Below are 26,251 nucleotides of genomic sequence, written 5' to 3'. Positions count from 1 at the left end.
GGGATATTCCCAACCCAGGGATTGAACCCAGGTCTCCCACACTGCAAGCAGATTCTTTACCAACTGAGCTATCAGGGAAGCCCCATGACTGAACCTTCAACTTTTTTCAGGTAGAAAACGTTAGCTATCAACCTTCGGTGACTACTCCGTTTAAAAATGCAATCTTTCTTTTTATCTCCCTCATTGTGTTTTTCCTTCATAGCCTTCTCAGAATATAATATACCATATATCTTTAATATTTCCCCTCTGTCAGCTGAATGTGAGCTCTATGAAGGCAGAGACTTGGCTTTGTTCCCTGCAGGATCCCCTTGCACATAGACTGGTGCCTGGTTGTGCAGAAGGTACTTGATAAGTGTTTTTTGAATGAATGAAGCAGAGTTTGAGCTGGAGGTTAAAAATAAGGCATCACTTATGAGGAGAGGGAAGGAAGGACATACCAGCCTACGGAAAGGAGAGGAAGAGGAAATAGACATGGGATTCATTATGCTTAAGAAAGTGAGAAATTTCCTTTAGTTAGAGAAGAAGGAAAAGAAGATGAGGATGAAGTGTGGGCTGGTGATGCATCAACGGCCTAGACTATCAATCTAAACTTATTCAGACTTTGTTAGCAATAGGGAGCACCTGAAGTTTTCTCAGCACTAGAAGGGGTGGAGGAGGGGGGACTGGAGCTCTAGGAGACAGAGGCAGTGGGGTCAGTGAAGAGGTTCTTGGAAGTAGACATGTACACTGATAGGGGAATCACAACACTACTGAAGCAAATGGGGAGAGTAGGGAAAGAGATGGTTGGCACTGTTGAAGAAGACTTCTCACAGCTAAAAGCAAAACACAGGGAATTAGATAATTTCTTCCTCCTAAAGATTGCAAATAAATCTCTGTATAATTTCATTTTCTTTCACACATTGCAATGAAGTTGCTGGAGACAGATATGAATTGCCCTGTATAGTTCCATAAAAAGGTAGCCTTAACTGAATCAATCAGTAAAGGAAAAAGTTATGTGACTCAACCATTTAGAGTGGGGTCTCTTCTTTAAGAAAATGCTGTGTCTGGAATAATAGCTACTACTAACAGCTATTTCACCACAAAACCCGGGGGCTAAAACGTATTCATGTCAAAACAGAATCACAACTAGAGTGCCTGTGGGATATGTACAGAAAACAACGAAACCCACAAAAGTCCCAAAGCAGTGACCTGTCAGACAGAACACGCCATATTAAGTAAATACCCACTCTTCATCTTCTTTTCCTTTAACCAAAGAAGATTTCTCACTGTTTGCTGTACATACTCGATTCAATGTTATGATATTTCATGAAAGGACTGGGAGCTTTCAGGGGTGACACAGTAACTGATTTGGGACAGTGGTCCAGACAGAAGGCTGTACTCTGGGTAACAGGATATCAGCCAGCCACTCAGGAACATCACGTACATTAAAGCAATTGAAACTCTGCAAAGCTCTGCTGTTTGGAGTCTATGACCTTTACAAATAGGTGATATTTCAACAGAGTGCAATTAAGAATGGCCTACTGATTTGTTTTTAATGCAAAACAGTAAGCTGTTGGCTGCTCTGTCACACATGCTGAAGAGAAAAGATCTCTGCCATGTATTTTAGGAAGGTTGAAAAGCTTCATCAGGAATACTGTTGGAGAGGAAAGGCCCTTCCGTAAGCTGCTCAATACTCTGAACTGTGGTAGGGTCCAAAATTCCAAGGAGATGGTAGACATGATGGCACTACTTGTTTTGATAAGCACTACTTATTATATACTTCTATATACTGAGAGGGGACCAAAGATAGAATAAAAAACCACCACTGGCTCTGATGTGGTCTCACATATGTATATGATCTCATATGACTGGATTCTACTCAGTGGAAACAATCTTGTCAACTGTTCATAATTAAGAAGCAGAATATTAAGGTGTCACATTAAGAAGCTGAAAAATCATGTCCATTAACCTTCAACTGCCAAAGTATGGTGACTAATAAATAACGTGACTAGGTCTCTCATGATCAGCTACAGGGCTCTTATTCCTGGCTTTGTTCGGTACAAATATTTTATCCATGGCTTGGATAAACATAAAACAGGTCAACATGCATGGTATGAAAATACATGACTCCCAAAGGTTATAAACTGAAACAATAATAAGAAAAGCCCTGTATTGACTCTAGAAACTGATTTATTTACATAGGGTAGGACCAGCAGCATGTGTGGACAGAATCAGGAGTTTGCTATCATACATAGTTGAATCAGCCTTACAAAATGGCTGCTAAAAAAGTTAACGTGGTTCTGGTTCAATTTATAGAAACAGAACCTAGAGAAGGAAAAGGCTGCACGCTATCCAACAATATGACATTCTGGAAAAGAAAAAACTATGTAGACAGTTAAAAAACAAAGAAATGAAAAAAACACAGCAGTTTCCAGAACTTGCAGGGAGGGAGGGAATGATGATTAGGTGATGTAAACTGTACATATGACTGTAGTGTAAACAATTGATTTTAGTTAATAATAATGGTGGCTTATTAAGTGTAATACACATACCACAGAAATGCTAGAGGTTAATAACAGGGGAACTGGGGTGAGGGGATATACGGTAACTGCATATTTTCTGTTCAAATTTTCCATAAACTTGAAACTGCTCTAACAAAGTTTATTAATTAAAAAAAAACACAATTAATGCAATTAAAAAATGGGTGAGGAATGGGATCTGCACACTGGGTAAGAATTCTGAGATCCCTTGGGACCCTTGGCTAGTCTCACTTTTCAAGCCAGAAGATACATACAATTATAGTAGAGAAGGATTAGTGCCATAAACAAATGATCACTGCTGTCCTTCTTAGTAACTGTTTCTCACTGACATTCTCTCTTTCTACCTGAGGACTAATAGGCAGGTTTCAGAAAAGCCCAGGTCATGGACTTCAGGTCATAATCATGGAAAAGAATGAGGTTTTTTATATATAATATCATGTCATCTGCATACAATGACATGCAGTTTATGCATGTAGTTTACCTCTTCCCTTCCAATTTGGGTATCTTTTTCTTGTCTGATTGCTGTGGCTAGGACTCCAATACTCTATTGAACAGAAGTGGACTGACAGTGGGCATCCTTATCTTGTTTCAGATGTTAGTGGGAAAGCTTTCAGCTTTTCACTGTTGAGGATTATACTGGCTGTGGGTTTGTCATAAATAGCTTTTAATAAGTTGAGATACATTCCCTCTGTATCCATTTTGATAAGACTTATCATGAAAAGATGTTGAATTCTGTCAAATGGGTTTTTTTTTGTATTTATTGAGATGACTGTGTGGTTGTCTTTTCTTTTGTTAATGTAGTATATCACATTAATTTGCATATGCTGAACTATCCTTGTGAACTTGGGATGAATTCCACTTGGTCACAGTGTATGATCTTTAGATCACAGATGTGGTTAACTAAAATTGTGTTGTGAATTTTTGCATCTATATTCACTATGAAAGGTTTTGAACTGTAATTTTCTTTTTTGGTGGTATCTTTGGTTTTGGTATCAGGGTGATGGTGGCTTTACAGAATGTCTTTGGGAGTGCTCCCTCCTCTTCAGTCTTTTGGAAGAGTCTGAGAAGGATCAGTAAAGGTTCTTCTTTGGATGTTGGGTAGAATTTGCCTGTGAAGCCATCTGGTTCTGGACTTTAGTTTGTAGGGAGTTTTTGTTTGTTTTTAAATTACAGATTCTATTTCACTTCTAGTGATTGGTCTGTTCAAATCATCTGTTTCTTTTTTATTCAATTTTCATGGACTGTGTGTTTCTAGAAAGTTGTCTGTTTCTTCTAGGTTGTCAAATTTGTTGACATATAATTGTTCATATTCAAATTGGAAGAGGAGGTAAAACTGTCACTGTCTGTAGATGACATGATACTATATACAGAAAATCTTAAAGACTCCACACAAAAACTACTAGAACTGACAAATGAGCTCAACAACATAGCAGGGCACAAGATTAACATCCAGAAATTGGTTGCATTTCTTTACACTAACAATGAAATAGCAGAAAGAGAATGTAGAAAAACAATACCTTTTAGAAATGATACAAATGAACTTAACAAAACAGAAAGAGACTCAAAGACTTAAAAAACGAACTTATGGTTGCCAGGGAAGGGATAGTTAGGTAGTTTGGGATGGTCACGTACACACTGCTATATTTAAAATGGATAATCAACAAGGACCTACTGTACAGTACATGGACCTCTGCTCAATGTTATGTGGCAGCCTGAATGGGAGGGGGGTTTGGAGGAGAGTGGGCACATGCGTATGTATGGCTGAGGCGCTTCACTGTTCACCTGAGACTGTCACAACACTGTTAATCAGCTATACACCAATATAAAAGAAGTTCAAAAAATAAAACTAAAAAAAAGAAAAAAGATGCACCTGTATGATCACAGCAATACTATTCACAATACCCAAGACACAGAAACGACCTAAATGTCCACTGACAGATGAATGGATAAATAAGACATGGTATATAAATAAAATGGAATACTATTCAGCCATAAAAAAGAACAAAATAATGCCATCTGCAACAACATGGATGCAATTAGCAATCATCATACTAAGTGAAGTCAGTCAGAAAGACAAATATATGATATCACTTTTATGTGGAATCTAAACTATGGCAAAAAGGAACCAATCTACAAAACAGAAACAGACTCAAAGAGAGAACAGACTTGTGGCTGCCAAGGGGGAGAGGGGCAGAAGAAGGACGGATTAGGAGTTTGGGATTGGTAGATGCAAACTATGACCTACAGAATGGATACACAATTTCCTATTACATAGCACAGGGCACTACATTCAATATCCTGGGATAAACCAGAATGAAAAAGAATGTATATATGTATATAACTGAGTCACTCTGCTGTACAAAAAAATTTAACACAACACTGTAAACCAACAATACGTTAAATAAATAAACAAGAATAGGAATGAACATGGCAGCAACAGTCAGATCTATGACCATGTCAAACTGTACCTGAGCCATGAGCTCCTGGAAAACAGTCAGATAGGGAAATTCCTCTTAACCTGTTTTCCAGAACAGAAAGAACCACCCCTCCTCATAAGACTCAGAGAAGACCTAGCTAGTCCTCAGGCATATGCATGACAAAGCCAGACACACACCTACCAAACTTCCATTCTTTGCCTCAAAAAAGATTAGCTGAGGTGCCTGTCCTCACTGATTGATTAGAACAAAATGCTTGCCAACCGATGACCAAATGTTAGCTAGGCTTCTCTCCTCCCAAGTTTCTGACCCACCCTCTGCTCAAGCCAGCATACAACCTCTCCTTAATGATATCATCTGAGAACCAGCTGACATCAGGAAAGACATTTCTTCATCACTGTCTGATTCTGCCACCTACTCCCCCATATCTGGTCCTTTCTAGACTTGCTTACCTGCCTCTATAAAAGAAATTTCCTTTCTGCCTGATCTTTGAGACCCTTGCAGAACATTTAGTCAAAATGTTCCCCCTATGGTAATAGCCTCCTCCCTTCTATTGTAATACCTCCCTCCCCTTATGTCAGTAATTCTTTTGAATGAAATCTCTTCATATCTAAATCCAACTCTGTTTTTCTTTGATAGACAACATATTCTATTAATTCAGACTGGGTGTTAGGGTCTAACTAAAATCATTCAGCATATTAACGAGCATGCTACTTGTTTAATGCAACTATAGACTCATAAGATCTTAACCTTCCAAAAGATCTAAAAATCAACCAGTCCAACCTCTCACCCAGAGCAAGAATACCTCTGTAGCAGCTTTGAGAGACAGACATCCTGCCACTACTTGCATACCTCTGGTAATAGGTAATGTAAGAAAATTCTCATACTAAACCAACATCATCATTTACGCAGTATTTACCCTTAAGTACTAGTCTGTCCTCTGAACTACTTACTGGGTTGGCCAAAAATTTGGAAGTCAGAAGCATTCTTTGAATTGGGTTGGCCAAAAATTTCATTCAGGAAACCCAAACGAAATTTTTGGCACCCAGTAGTTCAGCCTAAATGAAATTTTTGGCTAACCCAATACAAACGACGTTTCTAACTTCCAAATCAGCACCCTCCAGATATCTGAAGGCGACTGCACCTCAGCTTCTTCACATCAGCATAAAGAGGTCCCTTGGCCTGCTGAGATCTTCTACCCTGTCTATGCAAAAACAAAGATCAAATCACATCCGCCGGTTGCTCTGTTTGTTAAATCAATAGGGGCATGGAAGTCACATCTGGATATAATATGTATCTAAGTTTTTCTAAGACAAATACTTTAAGGAGGGGCTATCATTTTGTTGTTCATGAGGAACCGCACCTTTGCAGGAGAGTTAAGGGTGAGGCACAAAAAGGCCAATGACTTCAGCTTATACTACAAAGTTACAGCAATCAGAACAGTATGGTACTGACACAAAAACCAACACATAGATCAATGGAACAGAATAAAGTTCAGAAAGAAATCCATGCACTTATGGTCAATAATCTACAACAAAGCATGCAAGAATATACAGTGGAGAAAGGACAATCTCTTCAAGTGGTGCGGGGAAAAATGGACAGTTATATGTGAAATTAGAACATTCTGTAACACCATACGCAAAAATAAACTCAAATTGAATTAAAGACCTAAATGTAAGACCTAAAATCATAAAACTCCTAGAGAAAGACACAGGAAGAACACTCTTTGACATAAATTGTGGCAGTACTTTTTTGGCTCCATTTCCTAGAGTAATGGAGACAGAAGGAAACATAAACAAACGGGACCTAATTAAACTTAAAAGCTATTGCATAGTGAAGGAAACCATCAACAGAAAAGACAACCTACTGAATGAGAGAAAGTATTTGCAAATGACATGACTTATAAGAGGTTAATATCCAAAATAAATAGCTCATATAACTCAACATTAAAAACACAAATAATAAATGTTGGCAACAATGTAGAGAAAAGGGAACCCTCCTATGCTGTTGATGGGAATGTCAATTGTGCAGCCACTGTGGAAAACAGTATGGAGGTTTCTTATTAAGCTAAAAATAAAACTACTACATAATCCAGAAATTCCACTCCTTGGGTATATATTCAAAAAAACCCTCAAAACACTAATTTGAAAAGATACACGCACCCTAATAATTCATAGAAGGATTATTTACAATTACAAAAAAACAACTGGAAGCAACCTAAGTATTCATCAACAGATGAAAAAATAAAGATGCATATACATACAATGGAATTCTACTCAGCCATAAAAGAGAATGAAATTTTGCTACTTGCAGCAACATAGATGGATGTGGAAGGTATTATGCTAAGTGAAATAAATCAGAGAAAAGACAAATAGTATATGATATCACTTATATGCAGAATTTTAAAAATACAACAAACTAGTGAATGTCTCAGAAAAAAGAAACAGACTCACAGATAGAACAAACTAGTGGCTACCAGTGGGGACAGGAAATATAAGGGTAGGAGGGGGAAGAACAAACCATTATATATAAAATAAGCTACAAGGATACATTGTACAACACAGGGAATATAGCCAATATTTTATAATAACTATAAATGGACTATAACCTTTAAAAATTGTGAATCACTATATTGTATACCTGTAACTTATTGACTCATTGGAAAAGACCCTGATGCTGGGAAAGACTGAAGGCAGAAGAAGAGGGTGACAGAGGATGAGATAGTTGGATGGCATCACCAATTCAATGGATATGAACCTAGGGGAGATGGTGAGGGACAGGGAAACCTGGCGTGCTACATACAGTCCATGGGGTTGTAAAGAGTCGTACACAGCTTGGTGGTTGAACAACAACAACTTATATAATATTGTACCTCAACTGCACTTCAATTAAATAAAAAAGGCAAATGAATCTTGATTTAAGCCATCATCACACAACAGCTAGAAAATGTTGCATCTCTCTCTCAGAGCTTTTTCCTTTTGTGTTCCTTTGACTTTTGTGAAACTATCAACCAGTCATTCTTGGGCTGGTCAGTTGAGACAGGAAAAGCAGCCAGCTCTTCCTGTTGCTATGGAAACAGTGATTCTATGAGGCTTTTTCCTTAAAAAAACAAAAAACAAAAAACTTCCCACTCCATAATTTAATAAAAAATCATGAGCAAATACAGTCATCTACATTCCTGACATGACTGGCAAGACTTGGAATCATCTATAAAAATTCTACCTCACCAGAACATTTCAGAAAAAAAAGTCAGCTCTAAATTCTGATATTACATGTGAAATTGTGCACCAATTTCTGGGAGGCTTGGCTATTAAATCCACCAGTTCAGTCACCATTAACTTGTGTTGTTAAGAGCCTGGCATGTTATAGGCTTATTGAATATTTACTGAATTTACCCAGAACTATTAGAAAGGCTTCCCACTCTGTCACTCCCAGTTTTGTCCCTAACTGGAAGAAGAGAACATTGACTGTACCCCTAACTAGTGGGTTCCACCAGCCAGAGTACCCAGCCCCTCATGCTTCCACAATAGCAGAGAAAGCTCATCTAAAACAGGGATGGCTCAGAGAGTGTAACCATGCTTTTGTAATCAAGAATAAGACAAAACTGCTTTCTCTGATTATTATGCATGTAACAATGCAATTGTTCATTCTGAATATTCATTGGAATGACTGATGCTGAAGCTCCAATACTTTGTCCACCTGATGCAAAGAGCTAACTGACTGGAAAAAACCCTGATGCTGGGAAAGACAGAAGACAGGAGGAGAAGGGGGCGACAGAGAATGAGATGGCTGGATGGCATCATCGACTCAATGGACGAGTCTGAGCAAACTCTGGGAGATAGTGAAGGACAGGGAAGTCTGGTGTGCTGCAGTTCATGGAGTCGCAAAGAGTTGGACATGACTGAGTGACTGAACAACAATGTCAACTTTGCCATACAAGTTCCTGGTTGGTGCTTCTAGTGTAGTGAAGAAGTGATGCATTAAAGCTAAGAGGTTTTTAATGCTGCCTTCCACTAACTCTCTACACTTCTTTAATCCACCTCAAACACTGACAAGTACCTCCAATCTTGATCTATGCTAGGGAGTTTATTGCAATGGACTTTATGACAATTTCTATCTAAGGAAAATGCATCTAATTTTCAAATTTCTAGTCATCCAAGATCAAGATACATCCAAGATACAGAAGTCCTAGGTATATGTGTCTTCCTACTTCCTAAGTATATGTGTCTTCCTACTTTTTTATTGAACTTATCAGAGTGCATTAAGAAGAAATTTTATATACAAAAAATATGGTATACAAATTTTAAACACCACAGATAAATTATTACACATGATAAGTATTTCTAATCCAGAGCTTTCCAAAGGAATTTCTAAAATACCTTTCTAAAATAAATGCTCATGGAATCTGTCAGGTCCTGACATGGCAGCAGAATAGAGTGACTCCTCCACGAGACACCCACCCCAAGCCAGCAGGACCCGACAGAACATGGCTCCCGGCTCCTCAGCACTTGAATATGGCTCTTGGCAGGGCCAACGCTGACGGCAGAGTCACCAAACACGTTCTGTGGTTACTGGTCAACAGAAAAGCTTTGGCTCAAATCAAGAACACTGCTGCTCTTTTGTGTTTCTTACACATGTCACTCTGGCAGTCACACTGCTCAACAGATACTGCTGGTGCTCCCATCTGTCACTGCAGCTTTGGGAAGATGACTGCAGACCCAAGACGACAACCAGAATACACAGACATGCACATACAAACACAGATACACACACAGAACTAAGGAAGTAACAACGAAACGCTGAGCCTCACGCTGATCGTGCTGACTGAGCTCAAACAGTAAGGAGCTGACCATGCTGGGAATACAAGCCCAGGACAGCAATGATGTTTCATTGGTTCTTTTCTAGAGTTATTCAGCAGAGACTTCCTCTCCTCCCTTGAGTCCCCCAAACAAATATGAAGTCTGTGGAATCTTAGGTCTCTCTCATTCACAAAACAACTCCTGAGTGATTGCATACTCTGTTCTACACTTAGAGGGACAAGAAGAAACACAACTGCTGTGGGCCCTGCCCTTCTGTGGCGGAGGGTCTAGTGGGGGACACATATAAGCAAAGAGGTAATTTCAACACAGCCAGGTAAGCATGTTGGTAGAAATGAGTTCAGAGTACTCTGAGAGCTCAAAAAAGGAAGGACACCTAACTTAGACTTAGGGTGTCAAAAGGGTGTGAAGTGAAGTCGCTCAGTCATGTCCAACTCTTTGCGACCCCATGGACTGTAGCCTACTAGGCTCCTTGGTCCATGGGATTTTCCAGGCAAGAGTACTGGAGTGGGTTGCCATTTCCTTCTCCGTAGGAGACAAAAAAGGCTAAGACTCGAATCTACCTCACCTCCTCATTCCATTAACATGGCACAGGCTTAGGACTTTGTTTCTTCTAAATGGTCTTTCTACCTCAAACCTCATGTTTGATGGGAGCACTTATACTTGAGATGAAAAGCAAACTTCACAGGCTCTGTGATCTGGACTCTTGTTTATTTCACTGGGCTGCTGCAAGCTCCCATATTTAATTAAGATAAGCAGAACAGTCCCCATTTCCTGAAATGTGCTGTGTTTACCCGTATCTGCCAAGAATACCTTTTCCCTTGTTTCCAGGCTGGATTAAACTCTACCTCCACTGGGAAGCCTTCCCTGGTCTCTTCTCTTAGTCTCGGAGAGGCACCTGTTATGATGTACATTTTAAAGTTTTTCTAAATACTGTAACCAGTGAGGTATTAAGCACATGCTGTTAAGTTAGGGCTTCAAGTCAGGGGTGGTCAGTGGCCCTAACCAAGAATCCACATTTCAGAGATGGCAGCTTATATGAATTTCCAAAGGAGGTTCCTAAGAGCCCTTTAGCAGTTCATATATGGACTAACACCTACAACTTGGCTCATTAGCTCAGAGATCAACAGAAAAATTTTCCGTTGGTAAAATTAATGGCTTGATAATCAGAATGTTAAATATTAGAAATGGTCTCTCATTGCTAAAAGGTATTCAAAATATGTATTAATTTTGAGATATTAATTTAATAAATGTCTTTAAGTATGGTTGGATTTGCTTTCATTATAATCTATAATTTCATTATAATTTCACTATAATTTCATTATAATCTAGTAGGGGAGCAGCTAACCATTTCTCAAATTTCTTAATTGGACTCTGTACCTAAAGAATATAAGAGTTGTACTAACTGAGGTTGGTAATTTTAAAACAGGGCTTCTCCCCCGCGTTCTTGCAGCACCCCATCATCCTGCATGGCATGTGTCAAATTGCAAGGTAACTGTCAGGGCACCTGTCTACCTTTTCCACTAAAGGCTGAGGTCCTTGAGAACATGGATGTTATTTCTCATCTCTATAATGAGCTTCTTAGCTCATTATCTAGTACAAAGAAATATCTGCTGAACGGACAATAATATCAGTAGCATAACAAAGTGAAAGGACATTAGTCTAGGAGTTGGGGAAGACTTGTGTTTTAATGCCAGTTATAATTTATGGAGCATTTAATATGTGTCAGGCACAGTGGTAGGCACTTAAATCGTTTCTCATTACAGGGAGGCTGACTTGAGGTTATTCAAATAAAGAAGTAGAAGAGTTGATCTTTGAATCCAAGTCTGGCTGAACCCAAAGTATGGGTTTTTAACCACTGTGCTAGAAGTGTGTTCCATGTAACAGCTGAGAGAGGCAAAAACATTTCCCTCTAGAGTCCAGTTTCCTCCTTTGCTTACTGGGTGGGACTAAGTGGCTGATGCCCTTTCCAGCTCCTCATGTTACGGTGTGATGGTTCTGGGCGGCAGCAATCAGCACCACTGTCTTGCCTGCCCTTGCTGCCTTGACAAGAGTGAAAGAGGTCTTCATGTGCAACATGTTCTAGGGCTTTTCAGACAACATATTTTGCTTCTATTTTTTTTTTTTTTCCTTTGAAGCAGTCTCAGAGGATTCGAAGGCAGAGAAAAAGGACCCGTTTTTGGCACGATGCTTTGAAGCTAGAACCTGCTGTTAAGTCAACAGGGCCAGCAAGTTGTTATTTTTGTTCTATTATACAAGCCTTTGCCGACATGGATGCTGTGAAATTGTTTAAAAAAGGGGGGGGGGGCAAGGAAAGCAAACCTTCAACCAGGGACACTTCAACTATCAGAGAAATAAAAACAGAAAAAGAGAGCATAGCAAAAATGCCAATCTGTTGGCTATGTTTCCACTGTACTGCTGCAGCCGGATAAAGAAAAGGATTTTAGTGGTTCTCTTGGCATCATCTGAGAATTACTTGGTTGAAAGACACACTCTATCTGTGCCACAGAGTTTACAGTCAAGGGGTGAAATAGCACAGATAGAAGTTCTATCTCATGAGTATTTATGAGGACTTACTTAGCTGATACCTGCTGAAATGTTAACACCTCAGACTAATTTGTTTCAGGAACAGCCACCTGGAGGGATGGTACATTGTTAAGAAAAACCTTTCATCCTTAGAATATCTTTCATATGCTATCACTCACTGATACCAGGATGCCCATTTGGCGCTAGTAGTAAAGAACCTTCCTGCCAATGCATGAGACATGAGACGTGGGTTCGATCCTTAGGTCAGGAAGATCTCCTGGAGGAGGGCATGACAACCCGATCCTGGAGAATCCCAGACAGAGTTGCTTGGCAGGCTATAGTCCATAGGGTTGTGAAGGGTCGGACACAACTGAAGCAATTCAGCAAATAGTACACACACAGGAATTCTAGAACAATGAAAGTCCCTAGTTGCCAGGAGACTGATGCTAGACTCAAACCCCCAATTGGCTTCTCTGGAAAAGTCAAAGAGCTCCGGTGACACCCATTTAAGGCATCCAATCAGAAAGAACTTTTGACAGCATTTAGATGATTAAAAATCACTCATTTTGAGAACACTGTTCAATAGAGGAGAACACACACACACAGAAGGAGGAAGTTGGCTTTCTTCCAATAAAACTCACTCACCTTTTTAATAGCAGGATCCCCTTTGGATGGATGACAGGATGGGGATATTTTTACCTAGAGGAAAAAAAAAAGGCAAACCTTTTGATATCTTCTTATTTACGGTTTAGTTTTGTTTGACCCACCCTCAAAGTAACTCAATTAGAAGTGGTATGGTAGTGTGTGTGCACGTGCTCAGTCCTGTCCAATTCTTTGAGGCCCCATGGACTGCAGCCTGCCAAGCTCCTCTGCCCATGGAATTTTCCAGGCAAGAATTCTGGACTGAAGTACCATTTCCTTCTTCAGGGGATCTTCCTGACCCAGGGATCAAACCCGAGTCTCTTGCGTCCCTTGCACTGGTAGGTGGATTCTTTACCACTAGTGCCACCTGGGAAGCCCCAGAAGTGGTATAACTGAGATAAAACAGGCATTTTAAGGGAACCAATTAATATATGAAGTTTCTCTGAGATGAAAAACTCAGTGGTTAGCCAAGATAAAAATGTGATTAAGCTATGAAAAGTATTACAGATGGTCCAAATTGGTTTTAGCCAAATGGTAAGGAACCTAATAGATCTTTGGGGACAATATTAATTTTAATTATCTTTGTGGACAACTGACATGATCCAAAGTAGTCAGGGATATATTATTTCATAATGATAAAGAAATCAATTCATCAGGAGGACATAACAATCCTAAACATCTACACATCTAACAGCTTAAAATACATAAGTTAAAAAGTGATAGAAATGCAAGGAGAAATAGATCTTACAGTCAGATTTCCATATTTCTCTCAAGAAATGAGAGAACAAATATGAAGATTACAGAAGATATACCCAATTTAAAAAATGGGCAAAGGATCTGAACATTTTTTCAAAGAAGACATACCAAAGAACAACAGATACATGAAAAAGTGTTCAACATCACTTATGAGGGAAATGCAAAGCAAAACTGCAGTGATGTATCACCTCACACCAGTTAGGATGGTTTTCATAAAAAAAAAGGTAAGGGATAACCAATGTTGGAGAGGATGTGGAGAAAGGGACCCCTTACACACTGTTGGTAGGAATGTAGATTGGTACAGTTATTATGGAAAACAGTATGGCAGTTCCTCAAAACATTTTAAAAACTGAACTATCATATCATCCAGCAATCTCACTGCTGAGTATGTATCAGAAGGAATTGAATCAACATCTTGACGAGATACATGCTCACCCATGTATGTGTGTGTATATATATATATATATATATCTCACATCCTCACACACACAATGAAATATTATTCAGTCACAAAAGAAGGAAACCTTACAGGATGGACCTAGAGGGTATTATACAAAGAGAGAAGTCAGACAAAGAAGGACAAATGTTGATGGTATCACTTACAAGTGGAATTTAGAAAAGCTGGACTTAAAAAAAAAAAAAAAGAAAAGCTGGACTTGTAAAAACAGAAAGTAGAATGGTGGTTACTAGGGGCTGGGAGGTTAGGGGTGATGGGGGGGATGTTGTTAAAGAGGATAACCTTGTAACTAGTAGAGAAATAAGTTCTGAAGATCTAAGGCACAACACAGTGATCAGAGTCAACAATATTCTACTGTACTGTACATTGCTAAGAGACTAGATTGTTACCATTCTCAACACAAAAAAGAAATGGTAATTATTGACATGATAAAGGTGCTTGCTAAGGCTACTGGTATGAAAAGGCAAAAAGGTATGACACTGAAAGATGAACTCCCCAGGTCAAGAGGTGCCCAATATGCTCCTGGAGAAGAGCGGAGAGCTCCAGAAGGAATGAACAGGCTGAGCCAAAGTGGAAACAACGCCCAGCTGTGAATGTGGCTGGTGGTGAAAGTGAAGTCCAATGCTGCAAAGAACAATACTGCACAGGAACCTGGAATGTTAGGTCCATAAATCAAGGTAAATTGGAAGTGGTCAAATGGGAGATGGCAAGAGTGAACATTGACATTTTAGGAATCAGTGAACTAAAATGGATGGATGGGTGAATTTTATTCAGATGACCGTTATATCTACTACAGTGGGGAAGAATCCCTTAGAAGAAATGGAGTAGCCCTCACAGTCAACAAAAGAGTCTGAAATGCAGTTCTTGGATTCAGAATGATCTGTTTGTTTCCAAGGCAAACCATTCAATATCACAACAATCCAAATCTATATCCCAACCACTAATGCCAAAGAAGTTGAACACTTTTATGAAGACCTACAAGACTTTCTAGAATGAACACCAAAAAAAAAAAAAAAAAAAAAGTGTCCTTCATTATAGGGGACTGGAATGCAAAAGTAGGAAGTCAAGAGATACTTGGAGTAATAGGCAAGATTGGCCTTGGAGTACAAAATGAAGCAGGGCAAAGGCTAACTGAGTTCTGTCAAGAGAATGCAATGGTCATAACAAACACCCTCTTCCAACAACACAAGAGATGACTCTACACATGGACATCAATGGATGGTCAATACCGAAATCAGACTGATTACATTCTTTGCAGCCAAAGATGGAGCGGCTCTATACAGTCAGCAAAAACAACACTGGGAGCTGACTGCAGCTCAGATCACGAACTCCTTGTTGCTAAATTCAGACTTGTATTGAAGAAAGTAGGGAAAACCATTAGGCCATTCAGGTATGACCTAAATCAAATCCCTTATGATTATACAGTGGAAGTGACAAATAGATTCAAGGGATTAGATCTGATAGACAGAGAGTCTGAAGGACTATGGACAGAGGTTCATAACATGTACAGGAGGTGGTGCTCAAAACCATCCCCAAGAAAAAGAAATGCGAAGAGGCAGAATGGTTGTCTGAGGAGGCCTTACAAACAGCTGAGAAAAGAAGAGAAGTGTGTAAAGTAATTAGCCTCCAACTAATAAAAAAAAATGGAAAAAAAAAAATAGTAAAAAAAAAGAAAAAGAAGATGGAAAATATATGATAAGAGAGTGGATGATCTTGTTTCAGAAGTTTTTTTTTTCCTTATAGGCTCTTTATATATAGAAAAGTAAAAGGAATGTGCCAGAAGCAAAAAAAAAAAAAAAAAAGAAGAAGAGAAGTGAAAAGCAAAGGAGAAAAGGAAATAAATACCCATCTGAATTCAGTGTTCCAAAGAATAGCAAATAGAGATAAGAAAGCCTTCCTAAATGAACAATGCAAAGAAATAGAGGAAACCAACAGAATGGGAAAGACCAGAGATCTCTTCAAGAAAATCAGATACCAAGGGGAAACTTCATGCAAAGATGGGCACAATAAAGGACAGAAATAGTAAGGATATAACAAGTAGAAGATATTAAGAGGAGGTGGCAAGAATACACAGAAGAATTACAGAAAAAACGTCTTAATGACCCAGATAACCACAATGGTGTGATCACTCAGGTGAGAGCCAGACATCCTGGAATGTGAAGTCAAGTGGGCCTTAGAAAGCATCACTATGAACAAAGCTAGTGGAGGTGATGGAATTTCAGCTGAGCTATTTCAAATCCTCCAAGATGATGCTGTGAAAGTGCTGCACTCAATATGCCAGCAAATTTGGAAAACTCAGCAGTGGCCACAGGACTGGAAAAGGTCACAGTTTTCATTCCAATCCCTACGAAAGGCAATGCCAAAGAATATTCAAACTACTGCACAACTGCACTCATCTCACATGCTAGCAAAGTAATGCTCAAAATTCTCCAAGCCATGCTTCAACAGTATGTGAACCGAGAACTTCCAGATGTTCAAGCTGGATTTAGAAAAGGCAGAGGAACCAGAGATCAAATTGCAAACATCCGCTGGATCATAGAAAAAGCAAGAGAATTTCAGAAGAATACCTACTTCTGCTTCATTGACTACACCAAAGCCTTTGACTGTGTGGATCACAACAAACTGTGGAAAATTCTTCAAAGAGATGTGAACAGCAGACCACCTTACATGCCTCCTGAAAAACCTGTATATGCAGGTCAAGACACAACAGTTAGAACCAGACATGGAACAACAGACTGGCTCAAAACTGAGAAAGCGGTAAGTCAAGGCTGTATGTTGTCACCTTGAATATTTAACTTACATGCAGAGTACATCATGTGAAATGCTGAGCTGGATGGAGCACAAGCTGGAATCAAGACTGCCATGAGAAATATCAGTAACCTCAGATATGTGGATGACACCACCCCTATGGCAGAAAATGAAGAGGAACTAGAGAGCCTCTTGATGAAGGTGAAAGAGGAGAGTGAAAAAGCTGGTTTAAAACTCAACATTTAAAATACTAAGGTCATGGCCTCTGGCCCCATCACTTCATGGCAAATAGATGGGGAAACAATGGAAACAGTGACAGATTTTACTTTCTTGGGCTCCAAAATCACTGCAGATGGTGACTGCAGCCATGAAATTAAAAGACACTTGCTCCTTGGAAAAAAAGCTATGACCAACCTAGACAGCATATTAAAAAGCAAAGACATTACTTTGCCAACAAAGGTCCTTCGAGTCAAAGCTATAGTTTTTCCAGTAGTTATTTAGTGAGGTGAGAGTTGGACCATAAAGAAGGCTGAATGCCAAAGAATTGATGCTTTTGAATTGTGGTGTTGGAGAAGACAATCTTGAGAGTGTCTTGGACTGCAAGGAGATCCAACCAGTCAATACTAAAAGAAATCAATCCTGAATATTCATTGGAAGGACTGATGCTGAAGTTGAAGCTCCAATACTTTGGCCACCTGATGTGAAGATCTGACTCATTAGAAAAGACCCTGATGCCAGGAAAGATTGAAAGGAGGACAATCGGATGACAGAGGATGAGATGTTTGGATGGCATCACCATCTCAATGGACATGTGCCTGAGTTAGCTCTCGGACATGATGAAGGACAGGGAAGCCTGGCATGCTGCAGTCCATGGGGTTGCAAAGAGTCAGACATGACTGAGCGACTGAACAACAAAGGTTAGTGGGGTAATCATATTGTAATATACAAATGCATCAAACCAACACATGGTGCACTCAAACCACGCAATATTAAATGTTGATTATAAAAAATAAAAAGGAAGGATATAGAAGATATACACTGACAGAACCCTCTACCCAACAAAGGCAGAATACATACATGATCTTTTTCAGGTACAGTAGAGATATATCTCAGAGATATTATGAATTCAGTTTCAGGCCATTGCATTACAGCAAAAGTTGCAATAAAGCAAGTCACACAATTCTCTGGTTTCCTGTTGCATATAAAAGTTGTTTACACTATACTATTCTATGAAGGAGCATTATATCTAAAGAAACAATGTACATATTTTCATTGAAAAATATATTCTTGCTTAAAAAATGCTAACTATAATCTGAGCCTTCAGTGAGTAATAATTTCTTTGTTGATGGAGGGTCTTGCCTCTATGTTGATGGCTGCTGATTGATCATGGTGGTGGTTCCTGGAGGCTGGGGTGGCTGTGGCAATTACTTACAATAAGTGCGCCACGTCTACTGACTCTTCCTTTCACGAATGATTTCTCTGTAGCATGCAAAGCAGTCTGACAATATTCTACCCACAACAGAACTTCTTTAAAAATTGGAGTCAATCTTTTTAAACCTTGTTACTGCTTTATCAATTAAGTTTATGTAACATAAATCCTTCGTTATCATATCAACAATCTTTACAGCATTCTACCAGGAGTGGATCCCATCTCAAGAAAACACTTTCTTTGTTCATTCATAAGAAGCAACACCTCATCTGTTCAAGTTTTATCATGATATTGCAGCAATCCAGTCACATCCTCAGGTTTTACTTCTAATTCTCTTGCCACTTCCACCACATCTGCAGTGACTTCCTCCATGAAGTCTTGAACCCCTCTAAGTAATCTGTGAGGGTTGGAATAAACTTCTTCCAAACTCCTGTTAATGTTGATATTCTGTCCTTTCCCATGAATCACCAATGATCTTAATGGCATTTAGAATGGTGCACCCTTTCCAGAAGGTTTTCAGTTGACCTTGCTCAGATCCATCAGTGAACTATCTATGTCAGCTATAGCCTTATAAAATATATTTCTCACATAATAAACTTAAAAGTCAAAATTCCTCTTTGATCCATGGGCTACAGAATGGAAACTGTATTAGCAAGCATGAAAACAATACTAATTTTGTTGTATATCTCCATCAGAGTCCTTACATGACCAGATGCATTGTCAGTGAGCCATAATATTTTTTTCAAAGGAAACTTTTTTCTGAGCAGTATGTTTCAACAACAAGCTTAAAATATTTAGTAAACCATGTTGTAAGCAGATGTGCTGTCATCCAGACTTTGTTGTTCCATTTATAGAGCCCAGGCAAAGCAAAGTTAGCATAATTCTTAAGGGCCCCAGAATTTTGGGAATGGTAAATTAGCACTGGCTTCATCATCAAGTCATGAGCTGCATTAGCCACTAACAAGAGAGTCATTCTGTCCTTTGAAGTTTTGAAGCCAAGCACTAACTTCTCCTCTCTAGCTATAAAAGTCCTAAAGGGCAAGGCATCTTCTTTTAACATAAGGCTATTTCGTCTATGATAAAGTCATTTAGTGTCCCTACCTTCATTAATTATCTTAGCTAGATCTTCTGAATAACTTGCTGTTGCTTCTACATCAGTACTTTCTGCTTCACCTTGCATTCATGTTACAAAGATGGCTTCTTTTCTTATACTTAATGAACCAACCTTTGCTAGCTTTAGACTTTTCTTCAGCAGCCTCCTCAGTTTTTTCAGCCTTCACAGAATTGAAGACAATTAGGGCCTTGCTTTGAATTGAGTGTATTTTATGGCTGATTTGATCTTCTATCCAGACCACTAAAACTTTTTCCACATGAGCAATAAGACTGTTTTGCTTTATCATTTGTGTGTTCACTGAAGTAGCACTGTTAATTTCCTTTAAGAACTTTTACTTTTCATTCACAACTTGGATTAACTGTTTGGCACAAGAGGCCTAGCTTCTGATCCATTTTGGCTTTTGGTAAGGCTTTCTCAGTAAGCTTAATCATTTCTAGCTTTTGATTTAAAGTGAGAGAAATGTGACTCTTCCTTTCACCTGAACACTTAGAGGCCACTGCAGGGTATTCAATGGGCCTAACTTCAAAATTAATGGGTCTCAGGGAATAGGGAGGCTTGGAAAGAACCCCTGGATAAGGGAAAGGCTACCTACTCTGGTATTCTGGCCTGGAGAATTCCATGGACTGTATATTCCATGGGGTTGGACACAACTTAGCACTTTCTTTCTTTCTTAAGCAAAGGGAAAGAAACAGGGGATCGGCTCGTAGGCAGAGCAACCAGAAGACATACATTTATTGATTAAGTTTGCCATCTTAAGTAAGTGCAGTTTGTGGTCCCCAAACAATTACAATAGTAACATCTAAGATCACTGATCACAGATCACCATGCAATAATAATGAAAAATACTGTGAGAATTACCAAAATGTGACACAGAGACACAAAGTGAGTAAACGCTTTTGGAAAAGTGGTGCCAATAAACTTGCTTGAGGCAAAACTGCCATAAACCTTCAACCTGTAAAAAAGAAATGCAGTTTCTGCAAAGTGCAATAAAGGAAAGCAGGATAAAAAGAAAAAAAAAAAAAAGGAAAGCAGGATAAAATGAGGTAAGCCTGTATACACGGACCATTTACCAATACAGATTACTTTCTGACAATAGCAATTTTCAATTAATTTCAAACAATTCAAGTCATATAAAGAATGTTCTCTGACTGTAATAGAAATAAATTAGACATAAGTAACACAAAGATTTCTGGAAAATTCTCAAATATTTAGGAACTGACACATTTCCAAATAACGCTTGATCAAAGAAGAAATCAAAAGGAAATTAGATCCTAAAAATACCCATAATCATGAAGAAACAAGATCTGAATAGGCCAAACATTAGTAAGAAAACTGAATCAGTAATAAAAAAAACTTCCCCAAATAGAGAAGTCCAGAACAAGATAGTTTCATTGGTGAATTCCACCAAATATTTGAAGGAGAATTAATTCCATTCTTTCTCCAACTCTCCCAAAAAACTGAAGAGGAGGGAACTCATTTTGGGAGATCAGCATTAACCTTGAAGGAAAGAAGATTACAGGTCAATATCCCTGATGAATATAGTTGAAAGAATCATCAACAAAATACTCACAAACTGAATTCAACAGCACCTTATAAAGTTTAAGTGGAATTCATGGGATGCAAGGAGGGTTTAACATACACAAATCAATAAATGTCCTAGCCAGAGAAATTAGGCAAGAATAAAAGGCATTCAAATTGGAAAGAAACAAGGAAAACTACCTCTGTTGGCAGATAATATGCTCTTATTTGTAGAAAATTATAAATTCAGATTCCACAAAAAAGCTATTAGAATAAACAAATTAAGTAAAGTAGTAGGATATAAAATACAGAAAATCAGTTGTATACACTAACAATTAACAGTTCAAAAAGGCAATTAAGAAACAATTCTATTTACTATAGCATCAAAAATAATAAAATACCTAGGAATAAATGTAAGGAGGAAAAGACTTACATACTGAAAACTACAAAATGTTGCTGAAAGAAATTAATGACAAAGACAAATATAAAGACATCCTGTGTTCATAGTTTAGAAGACTAAATATTGTTAAGATGTCCATACTATCTAAAGTAACCTATAGATTCAATAGGGTCACTTTCAAATGTAATGGCAATTTGAGAAATAGAAAATCCATCCTAAAATTTATATGCAATCTCAAGGGACCCTGAGTAGCAAAAAATAATCAATTAAAAAAGAACAAAGCTAAAGGTCTTACACTTCTTGATTTCCAAACTTACTGCAAAGCTACAGTGATCAAAACTGTGCCAGTCAAAAACAGATGTACAGATCAATGGAACAGAAATAAACCCACATATTTACAATCAATAAATCTTTGACAGAGGAGGCAAGAATACGTAATGGAGAAAACAGTCTCTAGCAAGTGGTGTTTGGAAAGCTGGAAAGACTCATGTCAATCAATGAAATTAGAACACTCACTCATATCATATACAAAAATAAACTCGAAGTAGTTTAAAAACCTAAATATTGATATAAGACACAACACCATAAACTCCTAGAACAGAACATAGGCAAAACATTCTCTGACATAAATCGCAGCAATATGTTCTTAGATTACTTACTCTCCCAGTACAAAAGAAATAAAAGCAAAAGTAAACAAATGGAACCTAATCAAACTTAAAAAGCTTTTGCACAACAAAGGACATCATAAACAAAACAAAAAGACAACTTACAGACTGCAAATATTTGCAAATGATGCAACTGACAAGGGCTTAACTTCTAAAATATAAAAACAGCTCATACAACTCAGTATAAAAAAAAACAAACAATCCAATCAAAAAATGGGCAGAAGACCTTAATAGACATTTCTCCAAGACACTCAGATGGCCAACAGGCACTTAAAAAGATCAACATCAACTAATCATTAGAGGAATGCAAGTCAAAACCACAATGAGATATCACCTCACAACAATCAGAATGGTCATAATTAAAAAGTCTACAGATAATAAACGCTGGATAGAGTATGGGTAAAAAGGAACTCTCCTACACTACTGGCATGAATAAAAATTGGTGCCACTCTGGAAAACAATAAGGAGGTCCCTTAAAAAACTAAAACAAAAACTACCATATGATCCAGCAATCCTACTCCTGGGTATATACCTGGAAAAAACTTTAATTCATTGAAAACAAGTATACTATCAAGGATGAAACAGATCACCAGCCCAGGTTGGATGCATGAGACAAGTGCTCAGGGCTGGTGCACTGGGAAGACCCAGAGGGATCGGATGGGGAGGGAGGCGGGAGTGGGGATTGGGATGGGGAACACATGTAAATCCATGGCTGATTCCTGTCAAATGTATGGCAAAAACCACTACAATATTGTAAAGTAATTAGCCTCCAACTAATAAAAATAAATGAAAAAAAAAAATAAAAAACACAAAAAGGTTTGTGCACCCCAACATTAATAGCAGCACTATTTACAGTAGCCAAGACATGGAAGCAACTTAAATATCTATCAACAGATGAACGGATAAAGAAGATGTGGGGGGGAGGGTGTGTGTGTGTGTGTATAAAACTCAGCCATAAAAAAAAATGAAATATTGCCATCTGAAGTAACATGGAAGGACCTAGAAATAGTAACTGAGTGAAGTCAGAGAAAGGCAAAGACAGACAAATATTATATAGTATCACTTATATGTGGAACCTAAAAATAACACAAATGAATTTATTTACAAAGCAGAAATAGTCTCACAGACATAGAAAGACAAACTTACAGTTACCAAAGGAGAAATGGGGAGTAGGGATAAATTAGGAGTATAGGATGAACAGGTGCACACCACTATGTATAAAACAGATCAACAGCAATGATTTAATGTCTAACACAGAGAACTATATTCAACATCTTCTTAACCTAAGAATAACTATAGGTTATTTCTTGCAATAACCTATATGGAAGAATATGTGTGTGTACACACATATATAAAACTATGCTGTACACCTAAAACTTTTTCACAACAATATTGTAATGTTAACATTGTTTACAACAATATTATAATTTATAATACTGTAAATCAACTATACTTCAATAAACAACTCCCCCCGCCAAAGAAACAGTTAGAATTATAGAATAGAATAGAATTATAGAAGAGAATAAAATAGACTGGACATAAATCCTGTAAATGGTGTATATGGTCAAATGATTTTCAACAAGGGTGCTAAGTAAGACCATTTAATGTGGAAAAGACCGTCATTTCGACAAAACGGTGGTAGGAGAACTGGAGAGCCACAAGCAAAAGAATGAAGCTAGATTTACAGTCTATCATATATATCAAAAATTACCTCAAAATGGATCAAAGACCTAAATGCCAGAGCTAACACTATGAAACTCTTAGGAAAAAAATACAGGGGGAAAAGTTCCATGACTTAAGATTTAGATTTCTTGGATGTGACAGCAAAGGCACAAGCAGCAACAACAACAAAGAGACAAATTGGACTTCATCAAAATTAAACTTTCACAGACAAATGGACACTATAAATAGCATAAAAAGGCAGCTCAGAGACTGGAAGAAAGTATTTGCAAATGACACCCGTGGTAAGGGTTAATACCCAAACTATATACAGAACTCCTAAACTCAACAACAATAGGACAAGCCACTCAATTAAAAAATGGGCAAAGGGCTTGAACAGACATTTCTCCAAAGACGATAAACACATGAAAAGACGCTCTATTTCATTAGTCATTCACAGAATGCAAATTAAAAATATAATGAGATACCATTGCACACCTATTAGAACAGCCAAAATTAGAAAGGCTGACTATATCAAGATGCGGAGGAACTGGAACCCTCATAACTTCTGGCAGGAAAGTAAAATGCTACAGCCACTTTGGAGAACAGTTAGGCAGTTTCTTAAAATGATAAACATACATTTTTCACATGAGTCAGCCACTCCGTTCTGAGGTATGACTCAAGAGAAATAAAAATATATGTTGAAACAAAAAATTTTACACAAATTTTCATAAAAGCTTTATCTATGAGAGCTATAAACTAAAACTGTCCAAATGTCTATCAACTGGTGGAATAATAAACAAATTATGGTATATCCATAAAATATAATATTACTCACCAGTAAGAAGGAATGAACTCTCGATACAACAATGTGGATGCATCTCAAATAACTTTACTGAGTGAAGAACCCAGACCAAAAAAGCATACATACTTTACGGTTTCATTTATTTAAAATTCTAGAAAATGCAGGACCTCTCAAGGGGCTCAGTGGTAAAGAATTTGCCCGCCAATGAAGGAGCCACAGGAGATGTGGGTTTGATCCCTGGGTCAGAAAGATCCCCTGGGGGGAGGGCATGGCAACCTACTCCAGTATTCTTGCCTGGGAAATCCCACGGACAGAGGAGCCTGGGGGGCTACAATGGACTGTAGCCCTAGGATCGCAAAGAGTCAGATAGGACTGAGCACACACACAGCAACTACAAGATGCAAATCAATGTACTGTGACAGAAAGTCAATCGGTGACTTCCCTGGATCAAAAGAGAGGAACTGAGTAAATTTTTGCAGGTGACGGACAGGGTCATTACCTTGAGTGTGTTGATGAATTCATACACATATACCTATGTTAAATTTGTATACTTCAAGTACAATTTATTTTATATCAACTATACCTCAGTAAAACATTTAAGGAAATTTGTAGAGTACAGTTAAAAGAGTGTTCAGAAAGACATTTACAGCTTTTTATGCTATTCTGGAAAACAAAGGTTTAAAATAAAGAAGCTTTCAATTTAAGAAGCTAGAAAAAGAAGATGAAAGTAAAACCAAACTAAGAATAGGCAGAAATCAATGCAATAGAAATGAAACAAAACAACAGAGAAAATTAACAAAGCCAACACTGGTTTTTTGAAAATAACAAAATTGATAAATTGCTATTTAGACTGAGAAAAATAGAATATAAGTTACCAATATTAGCAATGAAAAGGAAGTTATTACTCTGTGCCACAATACTCACAGATGTTGAAGAGGCAATAGGAGCCTATTAAGAACAACTTTATACCAAAAATTTGATAAATGAAAAGGATACACTCCTTAAAAGCAACATATAAAAGTGGACCCAAGATAAAATATGAATAGCCCTACATGTATTAAAGAAGCTAAATTTGTTATCAAATCTTTACACAAAGAAAACTCCAAGTTCACATAGTTTCAGCAGTGAATTCTAGCAAATATTAAGTACACAGAGACTAAGATATAAAATCAGAATATCAACTTATTAACATATAAGAAGAAATAATTATTATAAGTAGTTCAATAGATACTAGATACTATCTGTCTAGAATGATGCAGAAGAGATATAAGCACTGGGAAAGCAACTGGGCTCAACTTCTCAAGCCTGTTTCAATTCCAACAGTTTAATTCTAAGAGCCTACAGTAAAAGGTGATAAAAACATTTCCTATAACTGTGGCATCAAGCTATTCAAACAGGACCATACTGCAGTCTTTTCTGCCTTTCCCCTCTGACTTTCAGAATAACTTTAGAAAACATACCTCAACTCAGGGATCAAAAGTGTTGGCTACCCAGACTGTCCTTTAAGATTTAGTAGGTCTGCAAAAATTAGACTTGAAAGTCTTTGCTTTAACATACCATGACATTAATACTCTGGAATTTACTCCAGATGTATGATGTAGCTTGCTAAATGTGATCCAATTTTAACTCCTGGTATGCTCTTTCTGAAAAGACAGAAAATAGATTTTCAAAGTAAAGTAGATATTTAAGCTTTTAAAAAATGACCTCATAAAAGGATCTGCAGACTTTTTAAAACAAGCCAAGAACTAGATGTGGTGCTGG

General features: G+C 37.9%; 1 protein-coding gene across 5 annotated transcripts in view; it reads right to left on the bottom strand.

The window, feature by feature from the left end:
• Positions 1-26,251, bottom strand: part of VPS8 (VPS8 subunit of CORVET complex) — a 287,556-nt gene that overhangs the window by 20,758 nt on the left and 240,547 nt on the right. For 4 of the 5 annotated variants that reach the window (XM_043874824.1, XM_043874823.1, XM_043874825.1 and 1 more), the window contains one exon: positions 12,943-12,996. The exons of the other annotated variant lie outside the window; for it this stretch is intronic. In XM_043874824.1, the coding sequence (XP_043730759.1) occupies positions 12,943-12,996 (54 nt within the window). The remainder of the gene's footprint in view (positions 1-12,942; positions 12,997-26,251) is intronic. 5 annotated transcript variants of the gene reach the window in all.

The sequence above is a fragment of the Cervus elaphus genome, chromosome 19, assembly GCF_910594005.1.
Source record: "Cervus elaphus chromosome 19, mCerEla1.1, whole genome shotgun sequence".
NCBI classification, from domain to species: domain Eukaryota; kingdom Metazoa; phylum Chordata; class Mammalia; order Artiodactyla; family Cervidae; genus Cervus; species Cervus elaphus.
The sequence above is the reverse complement of the archived record's forward strand: the minus strand, read 5'-3'. Positions and strand labels throughout refer to the sequence as shown.